Source organism: Columba livia, chromosome 1 (genome assembly GCF_036013475.1).
Source record: "Columba livia isolate bColLiv1 breed racing homer chromosome 1, bColLiv1.pat.W.v2, whole genome shotgun sequence".
Classification (NCBI taxonomy): domain Eukaryota; kingdom Metazoa; phylum Chordata; class Aves; order Columbiformes; family Columbidae; genus Columba; species Columba livia.
The window spans coordinates 2,198,497-2,215,045 of NC_088602.1; the positions used below are offsets into that span (position 1 = coordinate 2,198,497).

Below are 16,549 nucleotides of genomic sequence, written 5' to 3' on the forward strand. Positions count from 1 at the left end.
CGCAACTTGAGGCCGTTTCCTCTGCTCCTGGCGCTTGTTCCTGGGGAGCAGAGCCCGACCCCCCTGGCTCCAAGCTCCTTTCAGGCAGTTCAGAGATCAGAAGTTCTCCCCTGAGCTCCTGTTCTCCAGCTGAACCCCCCAGGTCCCTCAGCCGCTCCCATCACGCTTGTGCTCCAGCCCCTTCCCCAGCTCCGTTCCCTTCTCTCAACTCGCTCCAGCACCTCAAGGCCTTTCTTGGTGTGAGGGACCCAAAACTGTCCCCAGGATTGGCAGTTTGGCCTCCCCAGGTCCCAGCACAGGGACGGTCACTGCCCTGGGCCTGCTGGCCACACCAGTGCTGGTACCAGCCAGGATGCTGGTGGCTTCTTGGCCACCTGGGCATACACTGGCTCATGTTCAGCCACTGTCACCAACACCCCCAGCTCCTTTTCCACCAGGCATTTTCCAGCTGCTCCTCCCAAAGCCTGTAATGTTGCTAATTCTTCCTTCCTGAAACCCCCTGCAGCCCAAGGACGGTTGGTTATAACCCTGGTGCCCAAGGTGTGTTCACACCATTCAATCACATAGGAAACAAAGATTCTTCTATGGACCATTTCTGGACGAGCCCTGCAGTCCGGAACGCTGACAGCCTGTCCTCACCTGTGTCATGAAGAAAGACGCAACGTCCTCCTCAGCTGGGCCAGGAGAAGGCCTGGAGTCACCTTCCTCTTCCTCCAGTGTCATCTGCTGTCTGCCACTTGGGGTTGTGGAGCTGATGGGGGACAGCAGCCGGGTCGGACTGGAAGCTGCAGCATCTCTTGCAGTCTCCATCGCAGCTGGGAGCGGTTTGCACAGAAAGGTCTTGACAGGAGCTTCCAGCATCAGCGGCCGTTTCGTGACTTTGGGGAGATGCAACGTGACCTGGGGGCACACAATAGATGTCCACGCATGCTGCCATGAGTGTCAGTGTGGGGTGGGGTCCAGCAGCTGGATGTTTGTTTTGATGGGACAGGGAATTCCAGGGCAGCCCTGGCTCCAGGGACAACCCAGCAGCAGCTTCAGTCCCATTGGATCCCTCAGCCAAGGTCAATGAGCAGGATTGAAAACTGTGAAAAACCCAGCCTGGGGCAGAAATAAGGGGGTGGTTGGACTCCCCAACCTCATCCTGAGCAAAATATCCTCAAACCTTCCCACCCTTCCAACCCTGCTGGGATCCGTGTGTCCCACCAGCTCTTTCCGAGCTCCACAGCAAGTCTGTTCCTGGGCAATCCTGCCCTGAGTATTACAGCGAGGGTTTAATCCCTGCGTTAGGCAGGAAAAACCCCATGCTCCCGCGACTCATCCCCCCTTACCTTGCGGCTGGCTTTGAGAGGGATGGAGAAGTGTCCCCTCCTCGTGGCTACGCTCTTCTGTCGGACAAGTTTAATCCCCAGATTGTGCTGGAGGAGCCGGGTCAGCAGAGGAGGCTGCCCTGAAGGAGCAGAAGTTGCCCAGAGCTGCAGGCAGCCGGCACAAAGCTCGGCTCACTGTGCCACCTAAGCCCATGGCACTGCCCAGGGACCAGAGTAGAAGCCACCTGGTGTTGTAGGGAGATATTTTAGCCCTAAGGACATAACTGGACTGAGCTACGTGCCACAAAGGCCAGAGGAGCATCCCTGACCTGTTTTATTTACTAGTGTACACGTCGCTTGTGCAGGGAGTAATAACAGTGCAACGTTTCATCAGCATCCTTCTGACTGCAGCCAAACGTCACCTACCAAGGCCACAGGGACACCTGGACCAGCTTCAGACAAGCCTTTTGTGGGATAAAAACCATTTGGGGAGTAAAATTTAGCCTGAGACTGCACTGCCTCAGTCACAGATGGGCTGTTACAGACTTTGATGGGGCTGGGAGCAGCAGGAGGGCATTAGAATAATTTTGGTTGGAAAAGACCCTCAAGATCATTGAGTCCAACTGTTCCCCCACCCCTGGCACTGCCCCATGTCCCTGAGAACCTCATGTCCCTCTGTCCAACCCTCCAGGGATGGTGACTCCAGCACTGCCCTGGGCAGCCTGTTCCAATGCCCCACAGTCCTTTGGGGAATAAATTGTTCCCACATCCAACCTCAACCTCCCCTGGCGCAACTTGAGGCTGTTTCCTCTGCTCCTGGCGCTTGTTCCTGGGGAGCAGAGCCCGACCCCCCCTGGCTCCAAGCTCCTTTCAGGCAGTTCAGAGATCAGAAGGTCTCCCCTCAGCTCCTGTTCTCCAGCTGAACCCCCCAGGTCCCTCAGCCGCTCCCATCACACTTGTGCTCCAGCCCCTCACCAGCTCCGTTCCCTTCTCTCAACTCGCTCCAGCACCTCAAGGCCTTTCTTGGCATGAGGGGCCCAAAACTGACCCCAGGATTCGAGGTTTGGCCTCCCCAGGGCCCAGCACAGGGGACGGTCACTGCCCTGGTCCTACGATTAACAGCATTTGCCAGACCAGTGCTCATCTGCGTTGTTCTTTAGAGAGAAGCAATGATTAAACCACCTCCCTGAGGGCCTGGACCAAGGCCAGCACGTCAGGAGTGTCCAAACACTGAAAGGCAATGCTGTCCCTGTCCCAGAGATCTAAACATGAAGGAAGGACAAAGCAGGAGTCTCTGCACAGGACCAGGCTCACACTGTACCTCTCCGGGTGGTGGTAAGAGGGTTGTTGTGAAACGTCAGCTCCTTCAGGCACGGGAAGAAAGCCACGGGTAAGAGAGCTGTCTCATCTGCGATCTGCAAGATAAAATATAGTTTATTGTTTGCTCTAAGCATTGAGTCATGCCAGAGGCTGTAGAGTTTCATCCCAACCCTCCTACCAAAATGCGTCCCACCAGTGCTTGGAAGAGTTGCAAGGTAAAGAGGCAAAAAATGTCTTGCCTCTCCACTCTGCAGTCCAAACCACAACCTGGTAAGGGCACAGCAGCCAAAAACCAGCTCACCAACAAGGCAGTGACCTAAAACAAGGTGACGACATGTGGGGAAAGGCAGCAGAGCTCACTTTGCAAGCAAGCAGAGCTGCACCGTCACGTCCCAAGGGTATGCCACTCGCTGAGTCGCGATAACTCAGCTCTGCCAGCTCACCCAGCTGGGAATCAGCGTGAGTTAACTGCTGGGCAACAGCCAAAAGCACCATGAAGGGGAGCTTAAATGAGCACATTACTTGTCTGTTGGGGCACACAGAGAACCCAGCGTGGCTCAGGAGATTGGTGTAACCTGGCAGTAAATCAGCACTAAGTTCTCAATGAGACATCACCATCCACCATGCAGCTCCAGCAAAGGATCAGTCCAAGGGGAGGGCACTTATAGGATCACAGAATCATTTTGGTTGGAAAAGACCATCAAGATCATTGATTCCAACAGTTAATCCACCCATGGCACTGCCCCATGTCCTGAGAACCTCATGTCCGTCTGTCCAACCCTCCAGGGATGGTGACTCCAGCACTGCCCTGGGCAGCCTGTTCCAATGCCCCACAGCCCTTTGGGGAAGAAATTGTTCCCACATCCAACCTCAACCTCCCCTGGCGCAACTTGAGGCCGTTTCCTCTGCTCCTGGCGCTTGTTCCTGGGGAGCAGAGCCCGACCCCCCTGGCTCCAAGCTCCTTTCAGGCAGTTCAGAGATCAGAAGGTCTCCCCTCAGCTCCTGTTCTCCAGGCTGAACCCCCCAGGTCCCTCAGCTGCTCCCCAGCACACTTGTGTTCCAATGATCCTTCACGTATCCCATTTTCTGATTAAATCCCCAAATATGCAGGTAATTTCGCTCCCTGAATAGGCATCCTGTCCCCTCTGGGAGATCCTGGATATGTGACACATCCCCGTGGGCTGGCAGACGGACAGAGCCAGGGAGAGCTGTGCCCTTCTGCAGCAGCAACTGAAGGCCAGGGCTGTCTCCCAGGGAACAAGCAGCTGAATATTTACATTTATTCAGAGCCACAAGACCCAAATCACCTTGTTGAAGGCCAAGCTGAGGTGCTTCAGCTGAGGAAAAGGAGCACAAACGCCCCTGTGTGTGGCAGGAGCCGGCAAAGTCTTAGAAGCAGTTTGGTCTCCTTCCCTAGGAGCAACCTTCAAGAGAGAAGGAAAAGGGTGAGCAGAGACATGGCTCAGGGGCTTTGATGGCAGGAGACACCCCAGTGACAGGACACCAGCCCTCTGAGCACAAACATAGCTCTAATTTGAAGAGATTTTTTGTTCAGATTAACTTTGGAGGTGGCAGCTCGCTCTGGCCTCTGTGTTACTGTGGGAGCTCTGCGGGGAGTCACAACAAATGCACCGAATTCCCATCATCCAGCACTGAAAACGTGCGCAGACTCCAGAGGAAGCACCTGAGCTCTCAGAGAGTGTGTGTGTGTGTGTGTGTGCATGTGTGTGCTACTCTAAAACATGCTGCAAGAGCTCAGCATCTCTGAAGCTCAGCCCCTTGCTCAAGTTCTAATAAAAATCAGCATATTTGGCTTCAAGCACTTGATTCTGAATAAGCATGACATAAATAAATCCAAGGGGAAAAGATTACAGTGTTAAGAATGAATAAACGCTCTTCAGTCCCCATCTGAGCCACAGAACACGCTTCCCTGTGCAGGGAGGGCACACAGTCACAAGCAAATGGTGACCCAGCTTTTATTTGAAAGTCGTATAAGTCTAAGCTCCAGCATCCCTTGGTTACAGAAAAATTTGCTCCTGATCTTCCCGATGAGAGACAATACTCACAGCAAAGCTTTGCAGGCACCCAGTGTCCCAGCTGTACGCACGGGCTGATTGAAACTCAGCTGAGAGATTTTGGAAGGGAAGTTTTGGAACTCACACTCCCAAAATCACAGATCAACCAACAGTTCTTACCGGCGCCAGGCATTCCGGAGAGTCAGAATTCCAAACAAGCTCTGCAATGAAACACAAAGTAAGGGTTTCTACGTGAAGCCATGGCAAGGCTGGAATTATCCTGGAAAAACAAATCAGCATCAGGTAGGATCTGGTTCAGTGGCAAGACGTGCCCAAGGTGAGGGGGGTTCAGTCCCACTGCTTGGTGACAGCCCCATTGTTCCAGGTGAGTTGTGCCAGGGGAGGTTGAGGTTGGATCTGGTGAACAATTTCTTCCCCAAAGGGCTGTGGGGCATTGGAACAGGCTGCCCAGGGCAGTGCTGGAGTCACCAGCCCTGGAGGGGTTGAACAGTCACAGAGATGATGTTCTCAGGGACATGGGGTGGTGCTTAAAAGTTGGACTTGATGACCTTGAGGGTCTTTTCTAACCAAAATATTTTGTGATTCTGTGTCCAGTAAGCTCCCAGCAATTATAGAGGGACTGTACAGGTTAGTTGAGATGTCTAAAAAGGTTCCATGCATCCCTCCCTGACTGTTTTAATTTTGGCAAGCCGCTTCACTCACCAGCAAACATGGAGCAGATCCTCACCCTGACATCACTGGGCCCTCTCCCACTGAAATCCCCCACAGTTTCAGCACAGGCAAGGAGAGGCAGGAGCTGCTCACCTGTCCTGTCTGGATCTGTGTCGTTCTGTGATATGACAGATCCAAGCTGTCCTTTCTTCACTTCCAGCTCTGCTGGCACCTCCGTGTCCTCCTGCTGCGGTGGCCGGGGCTGCTGCCAGAGACTGCTCAGGGATTTGTACCACTCTGCCCTGAAGCTGCCGCCATCCAGCGCCGGGTGGAGAAAGAACTGCCTGCTTTCTGCTTGGTGCAGGTAGGGGACAGCCGAAATCCTGTTCCTGTCCAGGTTCAGCTCCCTCAGGCTGTTGGAAGAGAAAATCTGTGAGAAACTCCATGGTTGTTATCAGTGTACGCACCGGCCATCTGTTCACCCCAGCACTTGCAGGGCAGGGAGCTCAAACTCCACCTGCCACCTCACTGGGCTTCCCAGCAGCAGAGCGGAGACGTCTGCGACATTGAGGGGTAGGAAGGCTCTGCAGAGAGATCTGGACCAGCTGGATTGATGGGCTGAGGCCAATTGTCTGAGGTTCAACAAGGCCATGTGCCAGGTCCTGTACTTGGGTCACAGCAACCCCAGGCAGCACTACAGGCTCGGGGAAGAGCGGCTGGAAAGTGCCCAGTGGAAAAGGAGCTGGGGGTGTTGGTGCCAGCGGCTGAACATGAGCCAGCGTGTGCCCAGGTGGCCAAGAGGCCACCAGCATCCTGGCTGGTACCAGCACTGGTGTGGCCAGCAGGCTCAGGGCAGTGACCGTCCCTGTGCTGGGACCTGGGGAGACCAAACTGCCAATCCTGGGGGCAGTTCTGGGCCCCTCACAACAAGAAAGGCCTTGAGGTGCTGGAGCGAGTGGAGAGAAGGGAACGGAGCTGGTGAGGGGCTGGAGCACAAGTGTGATGGAGCGGCTGAGGGACCTGGGGAGTTCAGCTGGAGAACAGGAGCTGAGGGGAGACCTTCTGATCTCTGAACTGCCTGAAAAGAGCTTGGAGCCAGGGGGGTCGGGCTCTGCTCCCCAGGAACAAGCGCCAGGAGCAGAGGAAACGGCCTCAAGTTGCGCCAGGGGAGGTTGAGGTTGGATGTGGGGAACAATTTCTTGCCCAAAGGGCTGTGGGGCATTGGAACAGGCTGCCCAGGGCAGTGCTGGAGTCACCATCCCTGGAGGGGTTGAACAGACAGAGAAGAGGTTCTCAGGGACATGGGGTAGTGCCAGGGGTGGGTTATGGTTGGACTCAACGATCTTGATGGTCTTTTCCAACCAAAATGATTCCATGATTCCGTGAATCACGAAAGCTCAAATTAAACAGAGGGAACTGATCTGCAGCCTTTCCTAGTACTGCTCAAATAAAGGTTGAATCTGGGGCGAAGAAGGGAAAACACAGAAAGCAATTGCCAATTGTCAAATCAGAGCTGAAGATCAGCAAACATGCAGGGCAGGAGCTGAATTACCAGCCATCTGCTGGGTTTGGCCAGCTGGTGCTTTGCAGCAGCCTGTGTGCTTCCATTCAGTCCCATTTGCAAGACTGGAGAGACTAAACAGGGAATTTTCTGAGTGAATCACAAAGATTTTGGTTTTCGTTTGAAGCTGGCTACTGCGCAACAGCTGACAGAGACAGCTGCCAGCCCCCAAACGCCAGAGCAGTCTGCTGCCAGGTGCGTCCTTACCTGCACAGATGAGACAGGCTCACAAAGACACTTGGGTCTGACAGGCGATTGTCATCCAGCGACAAGACCTCCAGAGACGTAAACCTTGAATGAGCAGAGCTGTGAATACAAAGAGGCTCATTAATAACAAGCTCAAGCAAAGACAGGTGAAAAATACATAATTTACTGTCATTGGGGGAAGATGTATCTACTGGGAGACTGGGATGGGGCTGTTTTCTTTCTTTTAATAGAAAAATGATATATTCAATCTTAATTGGATCCATGCAAAGGACTGTCCAGCTCAGCATCTTATCTCCAAGTATGGCAAACAGTGGATACCTTGGCATGGCAGTTGTGGCTAAGCTGTATGTGAGTGGTCTAATTAATGACAAATAAATAGCATCTTACATGGCTCAGCCACCCAACAGGGCTGCTGAATCCCTGTCCAGAGGTTCCTCTCTAGCTGTCTAGCTGCTGGTGACAGAAGATGACCTGGGTGATCTGGAGCTGAGATGGGATAACACTTCTCTGCCACCCAGCACTGACCATGAGGTTATTTCATCTTCCAGTTTGTGAGGGAAGAGCTCTGCTGCCCGCACTGATAAATCCCAGGCTGCCCACCCTCACTGCTCCAGAGAATGACAGAATCACAGAAGGGTTTGGGTTGGAAGGGACCTTCCCAGCTCCCCCAGTGCCACCCCTGCCATGAGCAGGGGCATCTTCACCAGCTCAGGTTGCTCAGAGCCCTGTCCAGCCTGGCCTGGGATGTCTCAAGGGATGGGGCATCTAGCACCTCTCTGGCCAACCTGGGACAGGCTCTCACCACCCTCAGAGCCAACAATTCCTTCCTCATGTCTGGCCTGAATCTCCCTCCTTTAGTGTAAAACCATCACCCCTTGTCCTATGGCAACAGGTCCTGCTCAAAAGTCTGTCCCCATCTTTCTTCTCGGCACCTCTAAAGGCTGCACCAAGGTCTCCCCGGAGCTTCTCTTCTCCAGCTGAACACCCCAACTCTCTCAGCCTGTCCTCCCAGCAGAGCTGTTCCAGCCTCGCATCATTTCTGGGGCTCCTCTGGCCCCTCTCCAGCAGGTCCATGTGTGTCCTGTGCTGAGGACCCAGAGCTGGACCAGCACTGCAGGGGGGTCTCACCAGAGCGGAGCAGAGGGGCAGAATCCCCTCCCTCCACCTGCTGCTCACGCTGCTGGGGATGCAGCCCAGGACACGGGTGGATTTCTGGGCTGCAAGCGCATGTTGCTGGCTCATGGCCAATCTTTCACCCCCCAGCACCCCCAAGTCCTTCTCCTGGGGGCTGCTCTCCATCCCTCCATCCCCAGCCTGGATTGACACCAGGGTTTGCCCCAACCCAGGTGCAGGACCTTGCACTTGGCCTTCCTAAACCTCATAAGGTTCACATGGACTGACTTCTCCAGTTTGTCCAGGTCCCTCTGGATGGATTCCGTCTCTCAGGTGTGCCACCTGCACCACTCAGCTTGGGGTCATCTGCAAACTTGCCGAGTGTTCACTCAATCCCACTGTCTACGTCATCGATGAAGATGTTAAACAGCACTGGTCAATGTATGGATCCCTGAAGGACACCATTTGTTACCGGTGTCCATCCAGACATTGAGCCATTGACCACTACTCTGTCTTCCCACCTACACTACTTGCGACCTGCCGTGCACATCCCACCAGCAGCAACCCACCAAACCGAAGCATCATTTGCTGTGGACACTTACTTCCATGAGCCTGCCAGGTCCGGAGGCAGAGACCGAAGCCTGTTGCCCGTCAAGCGAAGAACTTTGAGCTGGGACAAATCTCCCAATGTCCAAATGTCTTGGGAGGACAAATTATTGTATGAGAGATCCAGACGCTGAAGGAAACAGAAGAAACAATCCTCTGGAGCAAAAGACATTGTATAATGGCTTTCACCACATGGATATTAAATATTTAACGAGATTTTCAGTCATGCTACTACCCACCCTAGAGTGAATGTAGAATCATTTTGGTTGGAAAAGACCATCAAGATCATCAAGTCCAACTGTTAACCCACCCCTGGCACTACTCCGTGTCCCTGAGAACCTCATCTCTGTCTGTTCAACTCCTCCAGGGATGGTGACTCCAGCACTGCCCTGGGCAGCCTGTTCCAATGCCCCACAGCCCTTTGGGCAAGAAATTGTTCACCAGATACAACCTCAACCTCCCCTGGCACAACCTGAGGCTGCTTCCTCTGGTTCTGGTGCTTGTTCCTTGGGAGCAGAGCCCACGAACAAGCTTTATGGTAAGTTCACAGTATCACAGTATGTTTGGGATTGGAAGGGACCTCAGAAGATCATCTAGTCCAATCCCCCTGCCAGAGCAGGAACATCTAGATGACGTCACACAGGAACATGTCCAGGCGGGTTTTGAATGTCTGCAGAGAAGGAGACTCCACAACCTCCCTGGGCAGCCTGGGCCAGTGCTCTGTCACCCTCACTGAGAAGACGTTTCTTCTCAAGTTTAAGTGGAACCTCTTGTGTTCCAGCTTGATCCCATTACCCCTTGTTCTATCATTGTTTGCCACCGAGAAGAGCCTGGCTCCATCCTCGTGGCACTCACGTTTTATATACTTACAGACATCAATAAGGTCCCCTCTTAGTCTCCTCCAAACTAAAGAGACCCAGCTCCCTCAGCGTTTCCTCATAAGGGAGATGCTCCACTCCCTTCAGCATCTTTGTTGCCCTATGCTGGACTCTCTCCAGCAGTTCCCTGTCCTTCTTGAACTAAGGGACCCAGAACTGGACACAATACTCCAGATGGGGTCTCACCAGGGTGGAGTAGAGGGGAAGGAGGACCTCTGTCGACCTACTCACCACCCCCTTTCTAATACACCCCAGGATGCCATTGGCCTTCCTGGCCACAAGGGCCCAGTGCTGGCTCATGGTCATCCTGTTGCTCACCAGGACCCCCAGGTCCCCTTCCCCTACACTGCTCTCTAATAGGTCATTCCCCAGCCTATACTGGAACCTGGGGTTGTTCCTGCCCAGATGTGGTAATGAGTGGCCTCGATGATCTTGAGGATCTTTTCCAGCCAAATGGATTCTGTGATTCTATCTTACTTCCAAACGCAGGAAGTCTCCAGCGCTGATTTTCAGATTTCTTAGTCCATTCAAGGAAAGTTCCAGTTCCCGCAGTCCTGGAAACTTCCGAAATGGCTCTGCAAGGGTGGAAAATGTTCCAGTGAGTGAGGAACAGCAGTAACAGAATAAACTGTGTTTCACCAAGGTCTGGAATGGACCAAAACCAAGAAGAATGAGCTCTACTATTATCAGACTGCAAGTTTGAAATAAACTGCCCATTTGGGTAGATACCCCACCGCTTCTTAGACATCTAGTTTGCTTTCATGCACTTGCTCCCACCACAGATTAGATTATCCGTTGAAGCCACTGAAGCCACATTTAGCTTATATGTTTTATTAGTTACTCAATGGATTTCCCCTTTTCCTTTTTCAAATTAACTGAACCCACAACACTGGATTTGGACTCACCTCCCATCTCAACCATTAACCTTCTGAGCCTTTGGGACAAGTCATTTCATTATTTGATGCTTCCATATGTTAAATGGGGATTTTTCTTTGTAAAGAGCTTGGTTTTCTAATAATGAAAAGGATGCTACGGTGGCGCACAATTATCATTACAATAAAGGGAATTAATGCAAGGATTTCAGTAACAGGAAAGAAGCAATTCCATAAAGTGCTGCATGTGTATCTTAAATCTCTTTGTAAAGGTCTAGACCTTTGTTCAGACAAGCATAAGCTTCCCTGGGTTGAAAAGCAGTGTCTATTTTTCAGTAATGCAATCCCTTACCTAGTGTCAGCAGGTTCTCAGCAGCATTTATAAAAGCAACACAATCAAATTTCTCAAAATCTTCTTCTTTAGCCTGAAAAATACACAATGGAAGGGGAAAATCATTCTGCTCCAGCCCTAAACTGGTCTAAAACAACTGGATTTTTCGTTTTCTCAGGATGCCAAAGTAATAGAATTCCCCATAATTAGATCTTCATTTTTTTCCTGACAATGGAGAGCACCCTCAGAGTGTGTGTTTAATGCACAGATGCCTCAGTGACCAACATCCAGAAGACTTGGACATAGTTGAAAGAACCCTAAAAAGACACTAAGAACCCATCAGCAACTTATTGAGAGTTAGTTATGAACCCAGATAAAAGACCCTTCTCAAGGGAACCCAAAGAACAGCACTTTGTGAGGGGATGTAAGTGGGGAAGAGGCTACACCCAATGAAGACCATGTTAATTTGGTAACGAAGACACAATTCAAAAGTTTGTATGACAAATCATCCAAGCCCGTTCACAGCTGGCTGGCTCACCTTGCCCTGCCAGGAATATACCTGCATTTAATGTGATTTTCCTCTGTTCTCTGGACTCTCATGTGCTAATGCAGTAATTTTTTCTGCTTTTAAAGCAATTTCCCTAATGCTTATTGAGTTTCTGATACTCACCAAGACCAGATTTTGGCTGCTTATGTTCACAAAGCAAAGGTCAGATGGGTTCTTCAAATGGTGGTGCTTCATCTAGGGGGAAAAAAAAAGGGAGGAGAAAAAGAACCACAGATAATTAGTTTTGTATGTCACATCCTGGGACCTGAGCCCCAAAACCAGCCCTTGGCTTCCCCCTAGGTGAGGGGGCACCTGGTTTCTTGGATTGTAGGAAGGGGAGAGAATAACAGAAGAAATCTGCACTCACTAGAAATGGCTCATCTAGGACATTGTTTTCATTCTTTTCTTTTACAGAGGCAGAATGTGGGCGGTTTCTCCTCTGCTGTGGTGTCTTCCCGGTGGTCCCTTTCTCAGTCCAAGCCCTTGGGGTAGCTCTGTGTGCCAGCACCCAGCGCCCTGACACAAAAACAGACTTGATTTTAGCCCAGCGCTGCAATCCAGCACTTTAAAATCCCTTGCATAGGGAAATACTTAAGTATAAAAGCTCCAGCGACCATGAATTTAAGGTAGGAACATTAAAGTTATAGCCAGAGCCATGGAAGAGGAAAAACATGATATTTTGTAGATGGTAATAGAGCCCTTGCTTGCAGACAAGGAAATGTGGGCTGGAAGAACCTTCTGGAGATCTCCAGTCCAACCTCCCACCCAAAGCAGAACCATCAGCAACGTCAGATCAGTCAGTTGCGTCTTTGTTCAGCGACTTTGTATATTAGAAAACATTTCTTCATGGAAACGGTTGTAAAGCACTGGAACAGGTTGCCCAGGGAAGTGGTGAAGTCACCATCCCTGGTGAAGTTTAAAAGATGTATAGATAAGGTTCTCAGGGACATGGTTTAGTGCTAGATTTAGGTTATGGTTGGACTTGATGATCTTAAGGGTCTCTTCCAACTGAAATTATTCTATGATTCGACCACCTCCCAAGGTAACCTGGCCCAGAGCTGTACCTCCTCCCAGAGAAATTCCTTGTAACATCCAACCTAAACCTCCCAAGGATAAATTTTTGCCTTTGTTATGCCATCTGTCACCATTAGGAGGAGTTTGTAGCTGTAAAGCCATCATCAGATCTCCCCTCGGACTCCTCTTGGCCAAACAAAACCAGCTCAGCACCCTCAGCGTCTCCTAGAAGGTCCTATACCCCTGACCAGCCTAGGAGATCTCTCTCCACCACTTCTCAAACGTTTGAAGACATTTCTGCCATTTCTAAGCATTTAATAGATGTGACTCTCAAAGCCCTCATTTAATAGACACCCTAGACATCCTGCCCTCTTCATTTCAATGAAATCTTAAATGATTTTAAGCCTTTCTGAGCACTGTTCTAAGTTCTGTTATCTGTGTTATCAGCTGTAATGTTGATACAGGAAACCACAGCTGAATGTTCCCTCTATTGGCCCCAGAACCAGGGTGGGAGGTGGACCTGCCCCTAGGGACACAACGTTATTCTGCAGGGAGAGTTTACCAGCAGTGCTCAAAGTGTCACCTTCTTTACTTGCACGTAAAATGTTCCTGGCGGGGAAGCAGTTCGTTGTATAGTTGCTTTCATCCCCTGTTTTATAGAGTTTTGTCATAGCCATCTTGACTGCAGCGTTCCTGGGGAGAGGGGGAAAGAAATAAATGGGTTAAAATTTTTGCTTGTTCTAGCATTGTAATACTTTGCTTTAAACAGCTCTTTTCAAGGGTGGCCACAAATGAAGTGTGAGCCTGGAGGCAAAGGAATGCTGTCAAGGACTGTGTGGATGACAACTCATGGGATTTCTGCTTTACCTCTCATTCCTCGTTCCCCTTGTCACTTGTGGTGACACCTGAGAAAGAACCACACCGGTCACCACTCCTCAAACCTCAGAAATAAATGTCAAAGGTGCTACGTTGTTCTTGTGCCATGCCCTGTAGCAGGAGGTGGTCTCCCAGTGCTGTCTGATGGCGTCTCCACACTCGGACACACTGATCTGACACAGAATCATCAAATCTCAGGATGGTTTGGGTTGGAACGGGTTGATCCCAGCTCCCCCAGTGCCCCCCCTGCCATGAGCAGGGACATCTTCACCAGCTCAGGTTGCTCAGAGCCCCGTCCAGCCTGGCCTGGGATGTCTCCAGGGATGTTCATCCACCACCTCTCTGGCCAACCTGGGTCAGGCTCTCACCACCCTCAGAGCCAAAAATTTCTTCCTCCTATCTGGCCTGATTCTCCCTTCTTTATTTTAAAACCACCACCCCTTGTCCTATGGCAGCAAGCCCTGCTCAAAATTCCCCTAAGCTCCTCACTACACCTAAACATACCTTGGCGTGCACAGCCCATGCCCTTCAAACCCCAAAACACCGATACCCACGCACATCTCACACAAACACCCACCCCCACAAACTCACTCCCCACACTGGCAGACACCCACAAGGATGTGCCCCCCGCACAAACACCCTCACACACCCCACATACACCTGCACCCATGCATACCCCACACAAACACCCACGGAGACACTCATACACCTCACAGACACCTACACTAACACCTTCACACACCCCACACACCCCCACGTACCCCTACATAAACACCCTGACACCCCACAAACACCCTCACATACCACATGTACACCCACAACCACGTACCCCCACACACACCCACATCCATTTACCCTGACATGACCACCCTCACACACCCCATATACAACCACAATGATGCACACCCCTCACAAACACCCTCACACACCCCAAATACACCCACAATGATGCACAGCCCCCACAGACACGCACACAAATACCCTCACACACCCTACATACACCCAAACCCATGTACCCCCAAACACCCACATACATCCTCACACACCCCACATACATTCACACCCATGTACCCCCTCACAAACACCCTCACACACCCCACAGACACCCACAATGATGCACAACTCCCACAAACACCTTCACACCTCCCACAAACATGCCCACACACACCCCACACAAACACCCACATACACCCCTCACGAACACCCTCACACACCCCATAGACACCCACACGAGCACCTTCACACACCCCACAGACACCCACACCCCCCCACAAACACCCTCATACACACCCACAATGATGCATAACCCACACAAACACCCACATACACCCCCCCACACCCCACAGACATCCACACGAACACCCTCACACACCCCACAGACACCCACACCCCTGTATCCCCACACAAACACCCTCAGAGGGACAGAAGTCGGACTGGATGACCCATGTGGGTCCCTTCCAGCTCAGGACATCCCATGATTTATGATTTAGCACAAGAGTGGTTGTTCAGTGTTTCACTAACAAACAAACTACTAAGACCCTTCTCCGAGGAACTTATTTCTGTAAGTATAAGCAGCTCCTGTAAAGGATGTAGAACAGCTCAGTAGCAAAGTATGAAGAAAAGGGTTTGGTTTTAAGTCACTGGAATGTGATTGTTTGACATGTTGATGTATCTAAACTACATTAGTCACATCCAGGCGGAGACAAGCCTGTATCCATGAGCACGCACAGATACACATTTTGACATTATATTTCAATGCTGTGACCTAACAGGGAGAATTTTAAGGGTCTGCAACTGCTAATATACATCAGCACTTGCTAATGGGGGTTCTGGTTTAAGTTTAGTAAGGTACTAACCAGTCAATTCACCCTATTGTAGAGCTTTGCTATGGGCACTAAGCTTTTCTTGTGTTTAACCTTGAAGGCAACAGTGAGATGATTTCCCACAGCAGATCTGGGAATCTGCTTACCGACCTTACCAAAATGATCACGAGTTAATTTAAAACTTCATGGATTTCCCTCTCTAGACAGGCTCTGACTCTTTGGTACAGCTCTGCAGAAGATTAAAACTTGAGGCAAGCTAATCCAAAATAGACGGAATCTGTAAGAAAGAAAACATGTGAGACCCACCAGTATAACGGCTGTTGAGAAACATCATGTTTTTTGTGTTTGTATACACTGCATTTCTGTAAAGACGGTAAAGCCATCTCTGTTCAAATGTTTCAGACCATAAACGACTATGAAAATTTACCCTGAATCTTCAGTCCTAGGTAATTTACATACACTTTTTTCCCCTCTCCTTTGGTAACGTCCCTTTCCCCAAACCATTAGTTATTAACTTGATTTTATCTTTATCCTTTCTATAAACAGCAGCCCACATTTGCCCAGCTTTGAAAGGCATGTCATAAACTGTGTGTTTAAGGTCTGACACTAGAAATGTTGGACCTATTTCACACCTTCAGGTGGTCTGGAGATTTAAATTTAAAACTTTTTACATTAGCTTGAAAGAAAGAGTAACCCCACGTACACCCACAATGATGCACACCCCCCACAAACACCCTCACACACCCCCCAGACACCCACAAACGCCCTCACACACCACACAAACACCCTCATACACCCCACAGACACTCACAACACCCTCACACAGTCCAAATATACCCAGTCCTCACCCCACACAAACACCCTCACACGTTCCAAATACACTCACCCTCACCACACACAGACACCCACAAACACCCTCACACCCCAAAAACACCCTCATACACCCCACAAACACCCTCACACACTCCACACAGGCACCCACAGACACCCTCACACGCCCCAAACACACCCACGTATCCCCACACAAACACCCATGGACACCCCCACACACCTCACTCGCACACACATACACCCCGCACACCCACCCACGACACCCCCCACACCCCAAATCCTCACACACCCCCACACACACCCCCCCTCAACGACCATAGAGTTCACGGTCCTCCACGGCCCAGAGGAGCTCCGCACGCGTTTCCCCCTCACCCTCCTCGGCCCCCAGGCTGAAGCAGCCCGCCCCTCACCCCACAGCCCGGGGGTCTCCCCAGCCGCTCTCCCGTCCCCGCACCACAGCCACCTCCTCCTCCTCCTCCTCCTCCCCTCCGCGCCGCCCCATCACCATAGCAACATCGAACGCGGGGGTGGGGAGGGGGCGACGAACTGCATTTCCCAGCGTGCACCGCGGCG

The 16,549-nt window shown here is 51.1% G+C and overlaps 1 protein-coding gene across 19 annotated transcripts in view; it reads right to left on the bottom strand.

Moving 5' to 3' along the window:
- Positions 1–16,545, bottom strand: part of XRRA1 (X-ray radiation resistance associated 1) — a 21,839-nt gene extending 5,294 nt beyond the window's left edge. Inside the window, exons 1-15 of one of the 19 annotated variants that reach the window (XM_065067126.1) lie at positions 16,440–16,545; positions 15,296–15,422; positions 13,009–13,139; positions 11,800–11,948; positions 11,556–11,627; positions 10,907–10,979; positions 10,160–10,257; positions 8,801–8,934; positions 7,086–7,184; positions 5,471–5,730; positions 4,826–4,866; positions 3,938–4,054; positions 2,632–2,725; positions 1,332–1,450; positions 640–900 (exon numbers count right to left, since the gene is read on the bottom strand). In XM_065067126.1, coding sequence (XP_064923198.1) covers positions 640–900; positions 1,332–1,450; positions 2,632–2,725; positions 3,938–4,054; positions 4,826–4,866; positions 5,471–5,730; positions 7,086–7,184; positions 8,801–8,934; positions 10,160–10,257; positions 10,907–10,979; positions 11,556–11,627; positions 11,800–11,948; positions 13,009–13,123 — 1,632 coding nt within the window. In that variant the 5' untranslated portion in view covers positions 13,124–13,139; positions 15,296–15,422; positions 16,440–16,545. The other 18 variants (XM_065067326.1, XM_065067700.1, XM_065067047.1 and 15 more) reach the window with 18 other exon arrangements.
- Between the last annotated feature and the right edge of the window lie 4 nt (positions 16,546–16,549).